This window comes from Lissotriton helveticus, chromosome 12 (assembly GCF_964261635.1).
Source record: "Lissotriton helveticus chromosome 12, aLisHel1.1, whole genome shotgun sequence".
Taxonomy (NCBI): domain Eukaryota; kingdom Metazoa; phylum Chordata; class Amphibia; order Caudata; family Salamandridae; genus Lissotriton; species Lissotriton helveticus.
Window position 1 is genome coordinate 756663115 of NC_136073.1, and position 19793 is coordinate 756682907.

Below are 19793 nucleotides of genomic sequence, written 5' to 3' on the forward strand. Positions count from 1 at the left end.
TCGTATCCTGGTGGTCCTGTCCTGATCCTAATCTGGTTTTCCTGTCCTGTCCTGGGGTGTCTATTCTGCACCTGCTGTCCCACTGAGGGTTATCCTGCCTTGAGGGTTTTCCTGTCCTTAACTGACCCGTGGCCAGGGTTGGTTTACACACCAGTCTAGGTAAATATCACTCTGAAACTCCTAAAGAAAAACTGCACCTTTCTATCTTTCTGTCTTTGCTTCAATAAAGACATACCTTTGCATATGATAATTTTCCAAGCTTTTCTCACGCAACCATTGCATCTCATTAAAGTCATTTGCATTAAATTTCATAGCGTGTTCCCATGTTACCCTACCTTTTAGAAATCATTTTTCCATTGTAGTTTGAAATTTCCTGTTATGGTCTCTAATTTTCTCTCATAAACTGACTCTGATTTATAGCGTGTTCACTTTGCCCTTATCATAGTTTTTGTTTAGGATTCCAAATACTCTAGTTATATTCATGAAGTATATTCTATATCTAAATTTTTCCATAGCTTGCTCATACGTAAATTTCCTTTCTAGTGTTACCAATATTTCTTTCCCTTAGCGTGTTCCCTGTCGCACTAGCATCTGAAAACTAAATGATTGCTCTTCTAGTTCTTCTGTATAGTTATGTACTCTTTGCTAATTTGATTTTAGACTGTCTCCTTGTAGTGGAGTGTATATTCTAAAGAGATTGAATTCTAAGATAAAACTTTCAAAACTTCCAGTTGTCCGTTGTCATTTTCATGAAAACTAAAATTTATATGTTGGATTTTGTATTACATTTTTCCTGCCTTTCCTTTTACAGCTAGCTCCCTGACCCATCGTGGTCATTAGGTACCCGTATCGGTGGATGGTAAGTCGGGTACACTAGAAATAGTAGGAAAACAGGGACTCACAATTATTGGTAGTTAGATTGTAAGGTCATCTGATCAATGTAGATGGTGAATTAAAGTATATGGGCCCGAGACCGAAGTGGTGAAAATATTGGTCGGGTGACCTGCGATCTCTATCAGTAATTTTCTGGTAGCATCGAGGATGGTTAGGGAATAGTTAAAAGTTAGGTAGGACTAGTTAAGCTAGATAAGTTGGATGCTGCTAAAAAGGGTTTTGTTTATTCATATATATGCTGCTATGAAAAGTAAATTCATTCTAGTGAACTGATCACTCACGGGAAATGTTTGCTTTGAAAAATTATGAAATGTTTTACAATTGTTATTCTTGTTATTATACTGTTATATGTACTAATCCATTCGTATAAAAAACGTTGAGTGTATTGTCGGAAATCCCCGGGGAATTGAATGGTGAGTGGTGAATAGAATCCACTTGCCTTGAGGTCACTTGCTTACAAGGAAAGTTGGTGCAGGTTAGGCAGAACTGGAAGCACTAACTAGGGTTTTTTTTTCTTCTGAATGCATGTTTGAATAAATGTTAGCAACGAGGTTCATTGGCAAAATTCCTATCGTGACATAACCTAGTGAGGGTCATACCGGAAGAGTAGCAGGTTCATCGGAGCTTGGGTGAAAGCAAAGGGGTTCGCAGGTGAAACTTTAGACTTAGCAAATATCCCAGAAAGTGGATGAGTCTGAGGAAGTAACAGGTTCCCTAATGCTAGAGTGAAGGATAGGCGGAAGAGATCTATCCGCAGTGTGTGAAAAGTAAATGGAAGTAGTTTACTTGCAGTGAAAATTCTTTCCTGTCTAGACACTTGAGCACAGTGGCGAATGTGTATTCGTTGTAAAATAACCGAGCACTAAGCACTTTAGAAAGAAAGAAAGTTTCCGTTACCTTGTGAAGGAGGGAGTCAGTCGCGAAGCTGCTCTGACGTCGCTCGGTGCCGCGCTGGGATTGGTAGACGCAGCGGGCCGGTAGCGGAGCTGGAATTGTAAAGGAGGGGTGAGTGCCGGAGCGTGAGAACTGTCTCGCGAAAAGGCCGCGCACCCATTGGTCAAGATTATCTAAATTCGTGCATTTCATTGGACGCACGGAAATAAGAGACGCATTTAGATTGGAAGTGATTTTGTAAACAGAGGTCACTTGTAGGAGTCGTATGTGGCACTCGTATAGACCACATACCCGTCCTGATCTACGGTATATGGGATTTGAGGACGATCAGTGGAAAGGTGTAAAAAACGACATTATGTACGGAAATAAGAGAAAAGTGTCTCTTGTAAATAAGGTAAAGAATTTTTTCAAAAAGGACAAACCAATTAGGACTAGAGAAGGTGTTGTCATTCCACCACCAAATACTCCCGCATCTTTCATGTTGTTTGACAAAGGGTACCATACCTGCGTATGGTTGGAAAATTGGGTGGAGTACACCAAAGATGACGGAGTATTGGCTTTTCCGTTAGACGGTACATTTAATGGCAGAATTTTATTTAATTTGAGAACCAGAATGAATGATTTGCATCCCAGACCTAGATTGACGCAGTATGAAGCACTAGAAGAATGGGAAATTGAGGCTTTTGAAAGAGACAAGCCCCGAATGGATAAAGGATTAACAATATTTTATCCAAAACTGAAACAAGAAACCAGAGATAAAAAGATGAAACAGTGGAGGCAGAATATGATTGTAGAGGGACTGTTTCCAATGATGCCAGCGGATGGTCCTCCAGGGGGGGAGAAGAGAGCAGAAAAATGTAAACACTGGGTGCCCCTGGGTGAGTCGGATGATGAATTGGTAGATGACATGTGTATGAGAAGTCCGCCTCCTTATAATGAAGGACACCGACCTTCCAGTGAAGGAGATATTTCCCGAAGACTTCCTCCGCAGGAGGAAGCCAGGTCCGCGAGTATGGGAGGGGGTTACCAAATACCTCCCTATACAGAGAGTCTAGGACCCGTAGAGCCCAGAGAGATTTACCCAAAAAGACCCACTAGTGGGGAGACAAGATACTCACGAGAAAGGGGGTCTTGCGCTAGACTTCCCTATGAAGGTGAGGAAAGACCATTAAATTCCAGAATGCCGATTTTGAATCCTCTTTATGAGGAAGAACCAAGATCCCTAGGCACAGGAAGTTTATTTCCAAAACCTAATTATGGTGAAGGACCAAGAGAGACACATCCCACTGCCCCGAATTATGCTCAAATTTTAACTCCTCAGATATTGCATGACAATTCAGTCGAAAGGATATTGGAGGACAGGGAACGGGATGCTCTAGCTAAACAGAGAGCCGAAATAATTCAGAAAATCTCCCAGTTGAGTACAAGTCCTGAAGCCTTGACCATCCCAGTAACTATCGGACCAGTGGTTCCGTTGTATGGGGACCGCCAAGGGAGTCCGAAAACTCCAATAATTACCCCTGTCATAGCACAGCCCAGACCAGAGCCTTTAATTGTAGACGACCAAACCAGTGAATGTGAGTCTGAGGTCTCATTAATGGACCTACCCATTAGAAATACAGGGAAAAGGATGCAGAAAAGACATAATCCTTTCAACACAAAAGAAATTCAGATGGAATCGACTTCGGGTACCAGGAGTGTCACAGTGGTGACTCCTGAAGAAATCGAAAGATGGAGTCAAGAATTAGAGAAACAGGTTCCTCAGTCAAAACCTTTAGATCTCTGCAAACTGAGAATAGAAATAGAAGAACTATTGGCCGGAAATATAGGATTAGACAGACTAAATACTTACTCTGAAGAAGAGTTACTGTTCATCTGCAAAAATCTCACCCGAAATGTCCGAGTATTTCATGAAAAATTGACAGACACCGCTGCTAGCATGGGAATAGATATCTCAAAATCGAAACCTTTGCAGAAACCATACAGGGCAGATTTCTCAGACAAAGATTTGGAAAACTTGAATGTGTCAGGGAAAAAGGCACAGGTCAAAGAACTATTGTCAGTATTGCAGAAATGGGGAGATGTAGATAGATGGAAGGCTAGATGGGCTAAGAAAAGAGATGAGGCCAGGTCTAAGCAGGTAACTCCCGAATTCGCTCTAAGAGAAGCTGGAAAGCCAGAACAGCTATGCCCCATGCGCGAAGTGCCAGGTGGAAAATATGTACATGTTCCATGGTCCAGACAGGATATTGTATCCTTTACTAAAGATTTCCCAAAATTACGGGAAAAGCCTGTGGATTGGTACAGGCAAGTGGAGAGATTTGTGAAAGTACAGAAATGCTTATGGAAGGACCTGGATGGGTTCTTCGACATTGTGGTCCCGGTAGATCTGTGGACCGAGTGCAAGATCACCATAGCCTGGCCTAGTGAGGAATACCCGAGGGACTCAGAAACAGGAGAACCATCTAAAGAAGTGATGAGAAAATATGAGCAAGTAATTCAACATTTAAAACAAAAGGTGCCAGCAAAGGAAACTGATTGGACCAAGATAGATAGAACCACGCAGGAAAGGGACGAGACAGTGCACTCTTTTTATGAAAGGCTGTTGCAGGTGTTCAAAACATACAGTGGTATAGATAACATCGAGATGAAGGACATGACCCACTTCATTTACAGGTTTGTAAACGGTTTAAGACCCAAAATTTGTCAGTGGATAAAGGATAATAAAATCTGTTGGCATACTAAAAAGATGGATGAGGTCCTACGATACGCAAAGTATTGTGAGGACGAGATGGCAGAGAAGAAAAAGGCCCTAAAGGAAAAGGTGATGTGGGCACAAGTAAAGCTCGCAGAACAGCAAGAAAAGCAACTGAGTAAATTAAATAAAAATACTCAGAACCAAGGTCCTGGGGGAGGGAATGGAGGAAAGCCCCGACCTAAAATGAGCAGAGAGGAAGCCAAAAAGAAATTTCCCTGCCACCAGTGCGGAGAAATTGGACATTGGCGAGACGAGTGTCCGTATTTACAAGCTGATAATGCCCAAACACCTGATTTAATTCCACAGACGCAGAATGAAAAACAAAGAAAGACCCAGCAGCAGGTAAAAACGATTCAAGTGCCCCGAGCACCAAAACCTATTTTTAAGGGGAAATCACCGCAGGGTGACGACATAGAGATCTGGGGAGGCGATGAAAACAGAAATGCAGCAACTTCGCAGTATTTACTAAGTGATACCTTTTTCTGTGACGACCAGTACTGACGGGGCCTGAGAGGGGAGGACAAGGAGTGCGTACTTGGCGCCTCCTTGCCGGTAGACCAGTCAGGGCCATACATTGAAGGAAAGGTTGACGGAAACGATGTCACTTTTCTCTTGGACACTGGTGCTACCCGTTCTACTGTAAGAACAGCAGACGTCCCAAACCTACCCTTCTCTGGAGAAGCAATCCAAGTAGTGGGAGTATCTAATCAATTGATTAGTACCCCCGTTACAGAACCAATGGAGATCTCAATAGGGAACTTTAAAGAAATGCACAGATTTGTCGTTTGCGATACCAGTCCAGTGAACTTACTGGGACGTGATTTGCTGTGCAAAATGAACTGCACTATCTTTTGCACACCAAAGGGCGTCGAAATTCAGACACCAGATGAAGATGGTATCTACAAGTTAATGTTAGTCAGACCTGACTCAGAAATAAAGCGAATGACTATACATGATTTACCTGAAGAACTTCAACAGACAGTGAAACAAGAAGTGTGGGACTTTACTGGAAAGGATGTAGGATTGATGAAAAACGTAGACCCCATACAAATAACAATGAAAGAAAATGCAGTTTACCCCAACACTAAGCCTTACAGAATGAGTGCCGAAGTGAGAGCAGGTGTTGCCATTGAAGTACAGAAATTGCTAGAAGCAAACATCATACAGGAAGTAATGAGTAGCCCGTGTAACTCACCCATTATGGGCATTAAAAAGCCTAGTGGCAAGTACAGAGTAGTGCAGGACCTGAGAAAAGTAAACAAAATTGTGGTTCCTTGTTGTCCTATTGTCCCGAACCCAGCAGTAATTCTGTATAGGATTCCCTGGGATGCTGAATGGTTCACCGTGATAGATCTATGTCACGCATTCTTCTCGATCCCATTGCATCCAGACAGCAAATTTCTTTTCTCATTTGCTTTCAACAGTCATGTGTATGTTTGGAATAGGGTCCCCCAGGGGTACACAGAAAGCCCCTCTATCTTTAATCAGATCTTGAAAAAATGTCTTGAATCTTTAGTCTTACCTGGAAAGTCTGTTTTGGTGCAGTACATTGACGACCTGTTGGTGGCGTCCAAAAGTCATAGGGATTGTGTAATTGACACCATTGCCCTACTGAATCACCTAAGTGAGAAGGGACATAAAGTGGCCCCTGAAAAATTGCAATTTTGTTCAAAATCAGTAAAATATCTGGGGCACCAGATAGAAAAAGGCATCAGAAAAGTAACATCAGAGAGAGTCAGAATAATTCAAAATATGCAGTTACCCCGTACACAGAAAGAAATCAGAATGTTCCTCGGAGTTGTAGGTTACTGTAGGCAATGGATTGTGGGATTTGCAGTACTGGCAAAGCCTTTGATAAGCATGACAAAGAAAGGAGCAAAGGACCCAGTGGAATGGGATGATGAGAGCGAGCTTAACAGCCTTCACACAATTGCGAAATTGTCTGTGTACAGCGCCTGCTCTAGGGATGCCTGACTATTCCAAGGAATTTGGCTTATTCTGTGACACTCGTGATAACTGTGCATTGTCAGTCCTGACTCAGGAGCATGGCTTGAACAGAAGGCCCGTGGCATATTTCTCTGCCACTTTGGATCCAGTGGCTGCTGGATTACCTGGGTGTCTGAAGGCAGTAGCTGCAACTTGCACAAGTTTAGAACAAAGTGAGTCCATTATCATGGGACATCCTGTAACTGTGTATGTTCCACATGCGGTTGTGATCCTATTGACCCGCACGAAAACTCAGTACCTCACCCCTAGTCGGCTGACTAAATATGAGAGAATTCTCATAGGTGCTGCAAACATTGTCATCACCAGATGTAATATTTTGAACCCAGCAACCCTACTCCCTGAGTCAATGATAATGGAAGATAAGGGAGAGAATGAGCATGACTGCATTGACCTGACAGAATTCAGTACTAAACCCCGCCCAGACATTAAAGAAACTCCTTTGCCCGTACATGATGAGGAATGGTTTGTGGATGGTTCATGCATGAGGCACGAGCATGTAGGCCTAAGTGCTGCATATGCTGTGGTCACATCAAACAAAATTGAAGAAGCATCCTGTTTATTTGGAATAAAGTCTGCACAAGTAGCCGAATTGATTGCTCTGATAAGAGCTTGCAAATTGGGAAAAGACAAAAGAATAACAGTATATACCGATAGCCAGTACTGTTATGGGGTAGTGCATGACTTTGGCCAATTATGGCTGCAAAGAGAATTCCTGACTTCATCAGGTACCCCCATTCGAAATGGAAAAGTTGTACAAGACCTTTTAGAGGCAATCCAATTACCAAAGGAATTGGCAGTGGTCAAATGTGTTGCTCATAAAAAGGGCCTTGACCATGTATCTTTGGGAAATGATTTTGCTGATCGAGTGGCAAAACAATGTGCTATGGATCGCATGTCAATAAATATCAGACTGGGAGGGACTGGAAACAGCTGCCAACTTATGGTGTTTGAAGAAGTGCCTACTTGGGATGAAGTGAGAGAATGGCAGCATGCTGTGCCCTGGGAAGAGAAAGAGAAATGGAAGGAACTTGGTGTCATTGTGGGCCCAGATGGTATGCCTGTGTTACCCAGACACCTGCTTGCCCCTATGGCCAGATTAATACATGAAGGATCACACATTGGTAGGGATGCCATGGTTCTGGTATTTCAACAGACCTGGTACAACAAGAAGTTCAGGAAGGTAGCAGAATCCCTTTGTCAGAGGTGCTTGACATGTCAGCAGTTCAACGCTGGTAAAAGAACAGTAGTTGAATTGGGAAAAATTGGGAAATCAGGGGGTCCCTTCGTGAGAATACAGATTGACTTCATTACCATGCCCCGTTGTGAAGGAAAAAGATATGTCCTTGTCATTGTTTGCCTATTTTCAAAATGGGTGGAAGCTTACCCTACCCCACAGAATGATGCCATGACTGTAGCCAAACTACTGCTAAAAGAGTTGATACCTAGGTTCGGGGTTCCAGTCACTATTGAATCAGATAGAGGCAAACATTTTCAGAATGAAGTAATTGATCAGCTCTGTAAAGCATTTGGAATCACACAAAAGCTGCACTGTGCATATCGTCCAGAGGCTTCTGGAGTTGTAGAGCAAGTAAATGGTACCATAAAAAACAGATTGGCAAAGATGTGTGACTCTAATGGAATAAACTGGGTAAATGCCTTACCTCTTGTTCTGATGGGACTCAGAAGCATTCCAGATCGAAAAACAGGCCTGAGTCCCCATGAGATTTTGATGGGAAGAGTGATGAGACAAGCTTGGGTACCAGGATACAAACTGTTAAACATTTCTGATGATTTGGTACTTGAATACTGCAAGCAACTGGGTGACCAAGTGCGTTCTATCTCTCGCCAGATTGGGCCAGACGCCGTCGCCAACCCGACAACCCCAGTTCACAAATTGGTTCCTGGTGACTGGGTTAAAATAAAGAAACACACTCGTTCAAGTTGCCTTGCACCAAGGTGGGGACAAAAGCGCCAAGTAATACTGGTGACCACGACAGCGGTGAAGTGTGCCGGCGTTCCCAAGTGGATCCATGCCAGCCATATCCAGAAGGTGACACCAGACGAGGAGCCTGGAGCGGAAGGTTGTCCAGCTGAGGGGTCTGCAGATGTCGGTCCTGAAGTAGCTGATGACGGACAGCTGAGCACCAGTCCAGCCGAGGGTCCTGTAGACGTTGGTCCGGAAGTAGCTGATGACGAGCAGCCGAGTACCAGCCAAGACGATTGGATACCCTTAATCGATCTCATCGAAGACCCAATCAGAACAAGAGAGCGAATATATGAAGACAGAGAGTTGAATAGAGCGGTCTAGACAGGCACAGGCGAAGACCCTCAGATCATTGAGATACAAGTCAAATCTGAGGACGAAGAGGAAGGTCAGATAGGGACAGAGCAAGTGATTGACACTCCTCCACTGACTCCCGAAATCGAAAAGGGACAGACTAGAACTAGGGTGGAAGTTCGAGCAGAAGAAAATCAAGGGATCGAAGTGCTTGAACAGGATCAGATAGAACTAGAAAAACGTGTTCAGGACACAGAAACAGAGACATTTGAAAGCCAAAATCAATATTCACCTGAACCAGGCAAGCTTAGTAACCAGGCAGAAGAAATAGATACAAGACCTGGGACTAGCCAGACAGGAAGGAAAGAAACAGAAGTGCCACAAACAAATGAAAATAAAAGAACATTAGAAGAAAACAAAATAACAGTGCCAGCTAAAAGGCTCAAGAAAAAGAAGCATATTGAGCCCAGATATATTAAGAGACTGAGACTAAGAATAAAAACAGTACAAGAGAAACTTGCAGACAAAAGAAGAAGTCCACGGATTGCAGAGCAGCCTGAAGATAGCTTCAAAAGGAGAAGCGAACGAATAAAAAGACTGAATGAAACATACCAAGATCCTGAATGGACATACTTGATTTTGGAGAATTTTGAAGATCTCGATATCACTGACGAAAGTGACGAAGATCGGGTTGCTGATTTGTCTACCGAAGAAGAAGAGCTCACCTGAATTTCACAGAGTAAGATACCTGTGTAAAGTTACTAAGAGGGGTTGCAAAACTTCTTCTGAGCCAAAATGTCTGATTCAAGAGTGAATGGAAGGCCTAGTCGCAGTTGTTGCAAAACATGCTGCAAAGTATGTATATGTAGTATAGTTATAGTTATATTAGTTTGGATAGGATTAACAGTTTTCATTCCTTTTATGGTTAGCAAAAATACTAACATTGACCCTACTCAGACTACTGACACTGAAGAATTGACAACACAAAGTGTAGAAAGACGTGAAAAAGCACTCAGACAGACAAAACGAGACTTAGAAGCATCCGATGAGGAAGGACTACATTACCACGGAGTTAAGAACCAGACTAATTTAAACGTTTTCGCAAACTTATTAGTGCATTACGTAGAAACTATGGAGATAGAAGATTGCTATGTCTGCATGAAGCTACCTACTTCTGTAGCTGAAGGCGTGACTTATCATCACTTACCTTTGACCTATGGCATTTCCTGTAGCATATTAGCAAGCTTATTTTACAAAAGAGGACCGTTACAGTACTACTACTCTAACAATGACGTGATCTTTTCTGAACTTCCTATACGTGGGAATTTGAATCCTGTACATACTAAAAGTGACGTTACACGTTATATGGGAGAGTATTTCCTGACTATAGGTACTATAGACTTAAATGAAGCACACAGAGACAACTTGACCTGTTCATTACATGAACAAGAAAAGATATTTTTAAACATGGCAGAGAAAAGAAGGGAGAGTTTCCAAAGAAAGGCAAATGACAAAAGACAGAAAATTCCTAAATGGGCTGAGAACATGGAAAGCACCTCAAATGGCGGGGCGGGTCCTGCCTTGTTGCTGGATTTCGAAAAGAAAGGGAAACTGTGTCTTCACCGTGAAAGAACTAGTTATTATAATAACATTTTCATTGGTTCCAGTCAATGTGAACACAATTACAAGGTAATTGGAGGTTGGGGATTCAAAAATGGGTCAGAGCCTGTGTTTCCTGGAATTTATTATATATGTGGAGACAAGGCTTATTTCAAATTGCCGGATCACTGGTATGGAAGCTGCTATTTTGGCATTGTCTTCCCGAAAATATACCATGTGAATGAAACTTCTGGAAGCAATGAAAACACTAATGGCTTAGTGCGTAGTAAAAGAGAAAGCGTAGGTGAAATAATGGGTAGTATTTTTAGTGCACTGATACCTGGAGTGGGAGTGGTTCTGAACACTCACAGAATTTGCAAGTTATCCACAATAGTGGATGTGCTGTCTACTGACACAGCTCATGGATTTCTGTTGGTCAATACCGAAATGGTTGCGATCAGATCAATGGTTTTGCAGAACAGACTTGCTCTTGACACCTTATTAGCAAAGGAGGGCGGAGTCTGCCGGATGTTGAAGGCGCAACATTGTTGCACTTACATTCCAGACAAAAGTGTGCAGCTCAAAAGATATGTGAAAAACATTACTAATTTGGAAAAGGAACTTAAACCACTCGAGGTTGACAGTGCCTGGAAGAGACTAGTTGATGGTCTCTCCAATGTAGGTCATTGGTTTGCTAGCTTAGGTAAAAGCTTATTGTTTAAGGTACTGATGCCAATTGGAGTGATAGGGCTCATCCTATTTCTCATATTGATCGGTTGCAAATGTCGAAAACACACGAAAAAGTACCAAATGAATGTGAGAGGTGTGAAACGAGGTGCGGATGAGCTTGAATTGGAAGAATTGAATAATCAGATATACAAAAGGGTGAAAAATTCTCACCCTACAAAAAACGAAAAGGAGAAACTGAATAGGATGTTGGAAGAGATAGAGATGTACAAAGTGTGAAAGAAAGTTGGCATCTGATTCCATTATTTTGTGATGATAGTAAATATCATCAAAGAGGGGATTGATAGAGCAAGGTTTCGCATCGCGACTTGCTCGATTCATCAACCTCGAATCTGTGGTAACCTCATAATAATTTGTACGTTTTACTAATATCTTTTATTTTTGGTATACATGTGTAGTAGCGAAGCTTGCCTATGTGTTTTACTAATACGAATAACCCTTGTCTATAATATGGCCGCCGTTTCTTAAATTTGCTTCTGCGCATGCGTTAGTCACACTCACGTGACTTTACGTAGATTTAGTTTGGAGGGAAAGGGTGCGCATGCGTAATAGCCACAAGATGGCAGCTCGCTGTAATAACGTGTTGAAGCTCGTGCTGTTGCTCTCGTGTCGTTATATATTGCACTAATATCTAAATTGCATAGTATATTTTTATGATGATAAATCTAAAGTACGAAATTTTGACATGAAATACCTTCGTTTATTTCTATGTGCTAATTTGTTTTCGCTTACTTTTCATGTATCCTCGGCACGGAGGCGTGATGGGGGCTTGGGAGTCCATCTTGGAGGGCAGTACTGCGCAGGACCAGCCGAGGCGAGGTGACAATGAAACCGAGCCAACAGAAGGTTGCTGCCAAGTCATGCATGGGAAGATGCACCTTCACCCAGCCAGAGGAATAAAAATGCAACATTTATTACATTGTATTCTTCTCCATTGTATTCTGTGCGACTTCTCATGGGAACCCCAATCTTGCTAGGCGGTACCCAAACATGTAAATAGGGCCTTAGAAAAGTCTGTTCTGATTGGTGTGTTAACCAAATCCTACCTTAGGACCAATCGAAATTGGGGATTCTGACATTTTGCAACATCTGGGGGGTGGTACACTGTCCCAAAACAGTATATCTAGCCTAGGTTCGTCTAGGGAATTTGTCCGACTTGTCCGAATAGCTGACCTGTCACTGACCCAACGTACTCAATAGGTGACTTGATACAGAGGTGCTGCGGAGCTCTCTGTCCGAATTTGACCATAGACTCTGAAGGTTTTTACTGAACCTTAAGTGCTGGCGGAGCACTTTGCTGGGGAATTCGCTGACCCAATCGGGGTCCTGACTGATAGCTGCAGAGAGGGTGGAGCGCAGGCGTTGCTTCCAAACTGCGGGTGCTGGTCGTATCCTGGTGGTCCTGTCCTGATCCTAATCTGGTTTTCCTGTCCTGTCCTGGGGTGTCCATTCTGCACCTGCTGTCCCACTGAGGGTTATCCTGCCTTGAGGGTTTTCCTGTCCTTAACTGACCCGTGGCCAGGGTTGGTTTTCACACCAGTCTAGGTAAATATCACTCTGAAACTCCTAAAGAAAAACTGCACCTTTCTATCTTTCTGTCTTTGCTTCAATAAAGACATACCTTTGCATATGATAATTTTCCAAGCTTTTCTCACGCAACCATTGCATCTCATTAAAGTCATTTGCATTAAATTTCATAGCGTGTTCCCATGTTACCCTACCTTTTAGAAATCATTTTTCCATTGCAGTTTGAAATTTCCTGTTATGGTCTCTAATTTTCTCTCATAAACTGACTCTGATTTATAGCGTGTTCACTTTGCCCTTATCATAGTTTTTGTTTAGGATTCCAAATACTCTAGTTATATTCATGAAGTATATTCTATATCTAAATTTTTCCATAGCTTGCTCATACGTAAATTTCCTTTCTAGTGTTACCAATATTTCTTTCCCTTAGCGTGTTCCCTGTCGCACTAGCATCTGAAAACTAAATGATTGCTCTTCTAGTTCTTCTGTATAGTTATGTACTCTTTGCTAATTTGATTTTAGACTGTCTCCTTGTAGTGGAGTGTATATTCTAAAGAGATTGAATTCTAAGATAAAACTTTCAAAACTTCCAGTTGTCCGTGGTCATTTTCATGAAAACTAAAATTTATATGTTGGATTTTGTATTACATTTTTCCTGCCTTTCCTTTTACAGCTAGCTCCCTGACCCATCGTGGTCATTAGGTACCCGTATCGGTGGATGGTAAGTCGGGTACACTAGAAATAGTAGGAAAACAGGGACTCACAATTATTGGTAGTTAGATTGTAAGGTCATCTGATCAATGTAGATGGTGAATTAAAGTATATGGGCCCGAGACCGAAGTGGTGAAAATATTGGTCGGGTGACCTGCGATCTCTATCATGTCCATGGCGTATCCCAGATCATCAAGGCGACCTTAGGTCCCCTGGTTGATGGCAGCTAGTTGGGCTGACCAATAAAATGTTTTAATGTCTGAGAGCTGATGCCTCCATCATACCAGTTCAGAGTGAGTTTGGTCAAAGCAATCCGGGGATTTCCATCCCACAGGAGATCCTCCTGAAGACCCTCTACCTACTTAAAATATGACGTGGGAAGTGGATCCATTGAATTCTGGAGGGCATAAAGAAAGTGGGGCAGGGCCATGATTTTGAATAGCGTACAGACCACAGCCTTAACATCATTTAGATACTCTTCCTTAAATGTAAGTCAGTAGATACTCATATAGTCCCTGGCCAGAATCATCCTTTCACAAGTTTAATAAACTAGGATAGTGCACTCATCACACGGTACTACTCCGCTCATCTAAAGGCAAGACGGACTACTAGGCAAAAGAGAAAACTGTATATTACTTCCAGTGTTGTGATTTAAAGATGAGTATTGTGACAAAAAATAATAGGCATTGCGAAAGCTAATAGGTCTGGTCTTGGCAAGGCTGCTATTTGTGTATTTCCTTTTTTTTTTTTTAAACTTATGCAATAGGCATTAAAACTGTAAAAGTAACAATATAGAAATGTCTAAAAGTCGCAGTCTTATATTTTCTAAACAAAGTAAGTAAAAGGAGCTCCATAACAAAAATTACATGTTGCCAAATAAGTAACAAAATAGATGAATGCAGAACTTTAAGCAGACAGATTGGCGTACCAGCACTAGGAATAAAAGTGAACTACTTTCTAGGTGAATATGCACATGTGCAAGCGCAAAACCCCATCACAGTAAAGAGAGCCAATAGCTTACAGACCTGATCCATTGCTCCCTGCTGTAGGTGAAATGGGAATGACCTTGACATACCGATGGATGTAGAGGGCTGAATGAAAGCCACTCTGTATTTTTATTATAATGTTTTTGGAAAATATGAGCCTGGCCATATAGCTGAAGGTGACTTTAAGTCAGAGTTAAAAATAAATCATTATCCATGAGCACCTGTGTAAGGATCACTTGTTTTCTTGGAGCCTTATTCTGAGGGCACAGTAATCCTTTTAAAGGCAGAATATCCAGATTACTACTTGTGTGCAAACTTTACTTTTCTCAAACACCTGGTTGTTATTCCCTGCACAAACTATGCTAGGTAAAACCTGGAGAAATCTATGTTGTGAGAAAAGCAGTATTCTTAGTTTTGCAGCTCAAACTGGTGAAAACAGGTGCTATTTCTGAGGAGCCACCACTCTGCATTGCGGAACTTGAAATAATTGTGTAATGCTACTTTTGGAAAATGACTAAGGGAAACAACTGTGTTTTCTTTGGCTGTCTTTGATTGGTGTAAACATACCTATGCATGGGGAGCCAGAGGCATCTCTGATTTAGACAATTTGGGTCAATATATAGAGCTCAGCCCCAGAGATTGTGAGCACACTATGATTAATGTGTCATACCAGAATTGTTATTCCCATTTTATAGTGGGATCAACAGAACTAAAAATATCAGAATGCAAAGAAAATGCTTGGACTGGATAAACTACTCATGCATGGAACTGGGACTCTGGCAGAGGAGCTATCCACGTCTATCCTCACTTGTCAAAGGCACCTGAGACTTTGACTTGGTCTCTCACTTGTTACGGACAACAGCGGTATGCCTTGCTCCACTAATATATCTCTTTCTAGAACCATACTTGTCTGTTTTTTGGCCTATCAATTTCCGTCAATCTATTTCTCCCATACGGAGACAAAGAGCATGCAGTGACTACCAGAAACAGTGACAAGAGAACAACTGACATGAGTACATCGACAAGGTAAGGAGGCAGATCTGCACCACCTATGGGTAAAGAGAGCAAACAATTGTCAGAGATCTATTTAGACTTTGAGAACCCACCGGAGGAACAATATACCAAAAACCAGAAAAAATATCACTTAATTTTCTCTTACCAACACACATTTCCAAACAAAATGTTCTTATGAGAACCTTTCGATTAACCACCCTAAAATGACACCAAACAAGCAGGAACAATAGTACTGCGTTCATACTATCTTACTCTTATTCCTTGAAGTGTATCCTAGAAATCAGTTGGCAAACTATTTACTGCTTGACCTACTACAAAATACACTTTTCTTAAAAACCACTGGTTATGGGATTTTTTTTACAGTATGCACCTACACTGTTTCGGCTCATATAACAATTTTTCCAACAGCCTTCATTAGGGTGAACAGGTATTTTTACTAACTGAAACCTCATGAAGGGTAGAAATAGGGATACACTAGATTGGCATTGAATGTTCCGCTGTAATACAAACATTGATTATGACCACATCAGGGGTCTTAAGGGATTCTAACCGAATTAGTTCAGAGACACCACTAGCAAAGTGAATCATGTTTCAGGTGCTTAATAATCGCTCCCTTCCAGATTATATCATGTATTTTTAACCTCAGAGCCCAATTTGTTTTTGATTTATAAATCAAAGCTATAGTATTATTACAATACCTCCCCAACTACTGAAGGAGGTCAATTTAGTTAAGTGTGAAAGCTCCTGAATATTTAAGGAAACATCCATTCTAGGTGGGTGATTCCAGCACCTCACCCTGCAGTTTCCATCTTTCTATGTATATGTTGGTGTCCTGGAGGTTATCAGTAGTGATGGAACTGCAATAAAATCTCAGCACACTAGAGAGTAAAATGGCAGCATATCAGAAGACTGTCAGAGAACTGTGGTCCAAAGAGAAATTGGCAAGCGCTACAAAAAAACATTTTGAGGTTCTCCGAGTGTAAGCCAAAGGACAACAATTTGTGGGGAGTGCCATTGCCAATATCACCTAAAGTTTCTTGAACTATATCTATCTGAAGTAAAGAGACACCTCTGCTGTTGCTGAGAAACAAGTGCATTTATTCAGTTTACCGAACACCACCAACCTTGTCAGATCGTGTCCAGCTGCTCTTAACTCTGGTAGATGCCTCTAAAACCAATGTTCAAATGGGAGAAACAAAGGCAGCAAACCACCTCCCTATCTCCCAATCTTTTGTTTGCATTTGCTCAATTTGCAGTTCTGCCTACCATACATATCTGTGAGGCTTTATGAATTCTCCATTGGCTGCCAGTAGCATCCACGAATACGTTTAAAACACTTAAGTGGAAACATAAGTCTTTATATGAGAATGTCCTGGTCTATCTGAAACCTGCTACAGTCTCAAGAAAGCTTAAAGATCTATCGGGAAACCGCTTCTAACACCACCTAAGTGCATTAGGAAAATATCTGGAGAAAAGTTGTTTCTAGCCACTACAATTACAATGTGGAACTTGTTAGGAGATGTCCTTAGACATATTGAACAGCTCCTTCCACACAACTTACCCATTTAAATAAACCTCATGAGACAAATGTACATCAGCATCTAAGTGCCTTTTGACATAGTCAAAGGCACCAACATGCAGCCAAGAGGGAACACCGGCCTTTCAGGACTTTAGCATTGAACACCCCTAATCATAACATAATTACTGAGGGGCATTTTAAGGTATAGGCAAATGGGCTCTGGCCAGGCCCCCAACATTTCAGGGGCCCGCTGCAAACTGTAAAACAAATTTACTATTGCCATTGCTGTTCTTATTCTAAGCATCCATTCCAGATTTCAAGGCAAACCACTGGTTATGTAAATTACCACCTTTTATGTTCAATATATACAAATTTATCTTGTGTAAATATTTTGAAAATCAGCTTTGGATCAGCATCTTTGGGCCAACATCGGACAGCCATGTTGCAGAGCTTATCTTCCGAATACTCTGAAAAAGAGGTTTACTACCCACCTGTTTGCCTCGGGCTGGCTGTTGTAGTAGAACGGAGACATGTCTTCTTGATCAGTGTCTTCAGAGTGTCTGTTTGTCACCACCATAAGGCTGTCGGAGTCTTCTTCAAGTCTCTCAGATCCTGAGTCAAGACACGGCTCTTTAGTAGAAATGAAAGCTTTAATTTACTAGCCATCTTTTTAATGCTTTCTAAATAAAACATCTTGTTGCCTAAATGCCTCTTTGCACAACTGGTATTGTTAAGTGTGGTACATCCAGCAAGAGGTCTCCTGGTTAGTGCAGTAAAAGAGGAAGGTCAAATGAAGAGAGAAAACCAATTACATATGTTGGTGGCTTAAATAGGGCTATGGCTTTTTCATGTTGAGGGGACCTGTTCCTTTCAAGCAGGCAGGCTAGAGGATGGGCCTAGTATTGTACAGCTGTGTTGCAAGAGTCCTGTTTGAAAAGGTTCGTCATATTGTTTTTTTTAGAAATCACATAGGTTTGGTTGTTTCCTGAAATCCGTATTCAAGGTGTTCCAGAAGACTGGATGTCACTATTCCTTTTTTTATTTTTTTTATTAAAGAACCAGTAACAGCATAAGACAATCGAAAATGGTTTTAAACAATATATACATGGGGAAAAATACATCGAAAATAACAAAACAGTACATAATGCTTCGAGAATGAATAGAATATAATACATTTGAGACCATTAAAGAACATTTGAGACCATTAAAGAGGATGCCACTATTCCAAACTCAAGGGTATCATCTTACAACAATAAGTGGTAATTACAAAAGTTAATTAATAAAAGTTCTTTAACTGATAGTTTATTCTGGTTCATTATGTTCAGTTGAGTTCTATTAGTTTTCCAATGATTAGAAAGAAAACCCATAGCAGAAGTGAGCAATTTGCAAAGGATTTAAAGTTAGCATTGTTACAGAATCACAAGTGGTCACCAAACACCCTCTAAGCCTCTCTTTACAGGAGCATTTAGAATCTCTTACAAAGTAAACACCATGGTTTCACATCGCCCAATACAAATGAATCACAGCTGATGGCATCAGCTCTTCCCAGATATTTTGTAGATACCTAGAGTAACAAATCTATCAACTACGTTTGGGAGGGCGTACATTGTTTAGAAACCACTTAATTTATTAATCAAGCTGTATCTCCTGTGTCCCTTCAAATTCTAGTTTAGATCCATTAACACTGTTGCTCCATCACTCCATCGTCAATGTGTTCCATAGCCGATGATGCCAGTACGTCAGCGAGGGCGGTTCCCCACTTTTACAGGGAAACACTATTGCAAGCCTTGCAGCCGAGACACTAGCAAACAAGGTTCCCGCAAGCTTGAGATACACCCTCATACTGGGCCAGCTATGGCCCCAATAACATGACCCCAGGGCCATGCTAGGATATGGGATAGCCTAACATCTCCTTCTGTGCTTTTGCCACTTTCTACCAAAACAAGGAGATCTGTGAGCATCCCATCAAATATTGAAAGTGTCACCCCTTGCTCCCATTCCCTCCAACAGTCAAAGTTGGTGGTGGGGTACACGTGGTGTAATTGCAGAGGCTTACCGTGTCAATTGTAAAGAACGTTAGAATGTATATGATGATACCTCGCGTCTATGTTTGTCTGCCCGTATGGTCTTTCAGTCTCTTGCTCTAATCCACCTGATCAGGATTTTCACCAAGGTAGTATTATGGTAGGAAAATAATTAATATCATTTAGATTTAAGAAACAAGGCCTTCAGAGCCTTTTAACTAGGACGGCAGAGTTTCAAAAGGTGACTTCTCTAAAAAGAGGCAGCAACATTAAGCAACCCCTTTTCATGCTTGTACTGATTTACAATTTGCGAGGGTAGGCCATTCAGCAAGATTCTAGCCAAGGGCGTTAAGTAACTAGCCAGGATCATGGGCCCACTCTGGGAGCCACATGCAGTGAGCAGGAGGGTCGTCAATGAGAAGCTCCAGTTCAGCTGGTCGAAGCCCTTCTCTGCACCCAAAGATGCCAGCAAGGCCGATCACCCCTTCCCTGAAACCTATTCCAGCAGGTGGATCATGCACTGATATTGTGAGACCCCCCCGTATTTATAATAAAGCCAGATTGATCAGCATTGATAAAGTCTGGCAACAGCCCTTGAAGTCTAACAGCTAGGCTCTTAGTAAGTAGCTTACCACCAGCATTGAGGAGGGCTATAGGAGGAACACAGCCGCGGCCCGTGAAGGTATGAGCGATGGGGCCTGGACGGGGGGGATTCAACAGACGAACACAAGGGGAAATTAAATGAATAATTCAATTTCCCTCGTTTTCGTCTGTCGAAATCCCCCTACCCCACCCGGCCCCACTGCCCCACCGCTTACTTGCACTGCCCGCGGCTGAG

General features: G+C 41.8%; 1 protein-coding gene across 4 annotated transcripts in view; it reads right to left on the minus strand.

Moving 5' to 3' along the window:
- The window catches only part of TTC24 (tetratricopeptide repeat domain 24), a 188595-nt gene that overhangs the window by 21027 nt on the left and 147775 nt on the right, over nt 1-19793 (minus strand). For 3 of the 4 annotated variants that reach the window (XM_078669637.1, XM_078669636.1, XM_078669635.1), the window contains exon 10: nt 17423-17561. In XM_078669637.1, coding sequence (XP_078525763.1) covers nt 17423-17561 — 139 coding nt within the window. The remainder of the gene's footprint in view (nt 1-17422; nt 17562-19793) is intronic. The other variant, XM_078669638.1, reaches the window with a different exon arrangement.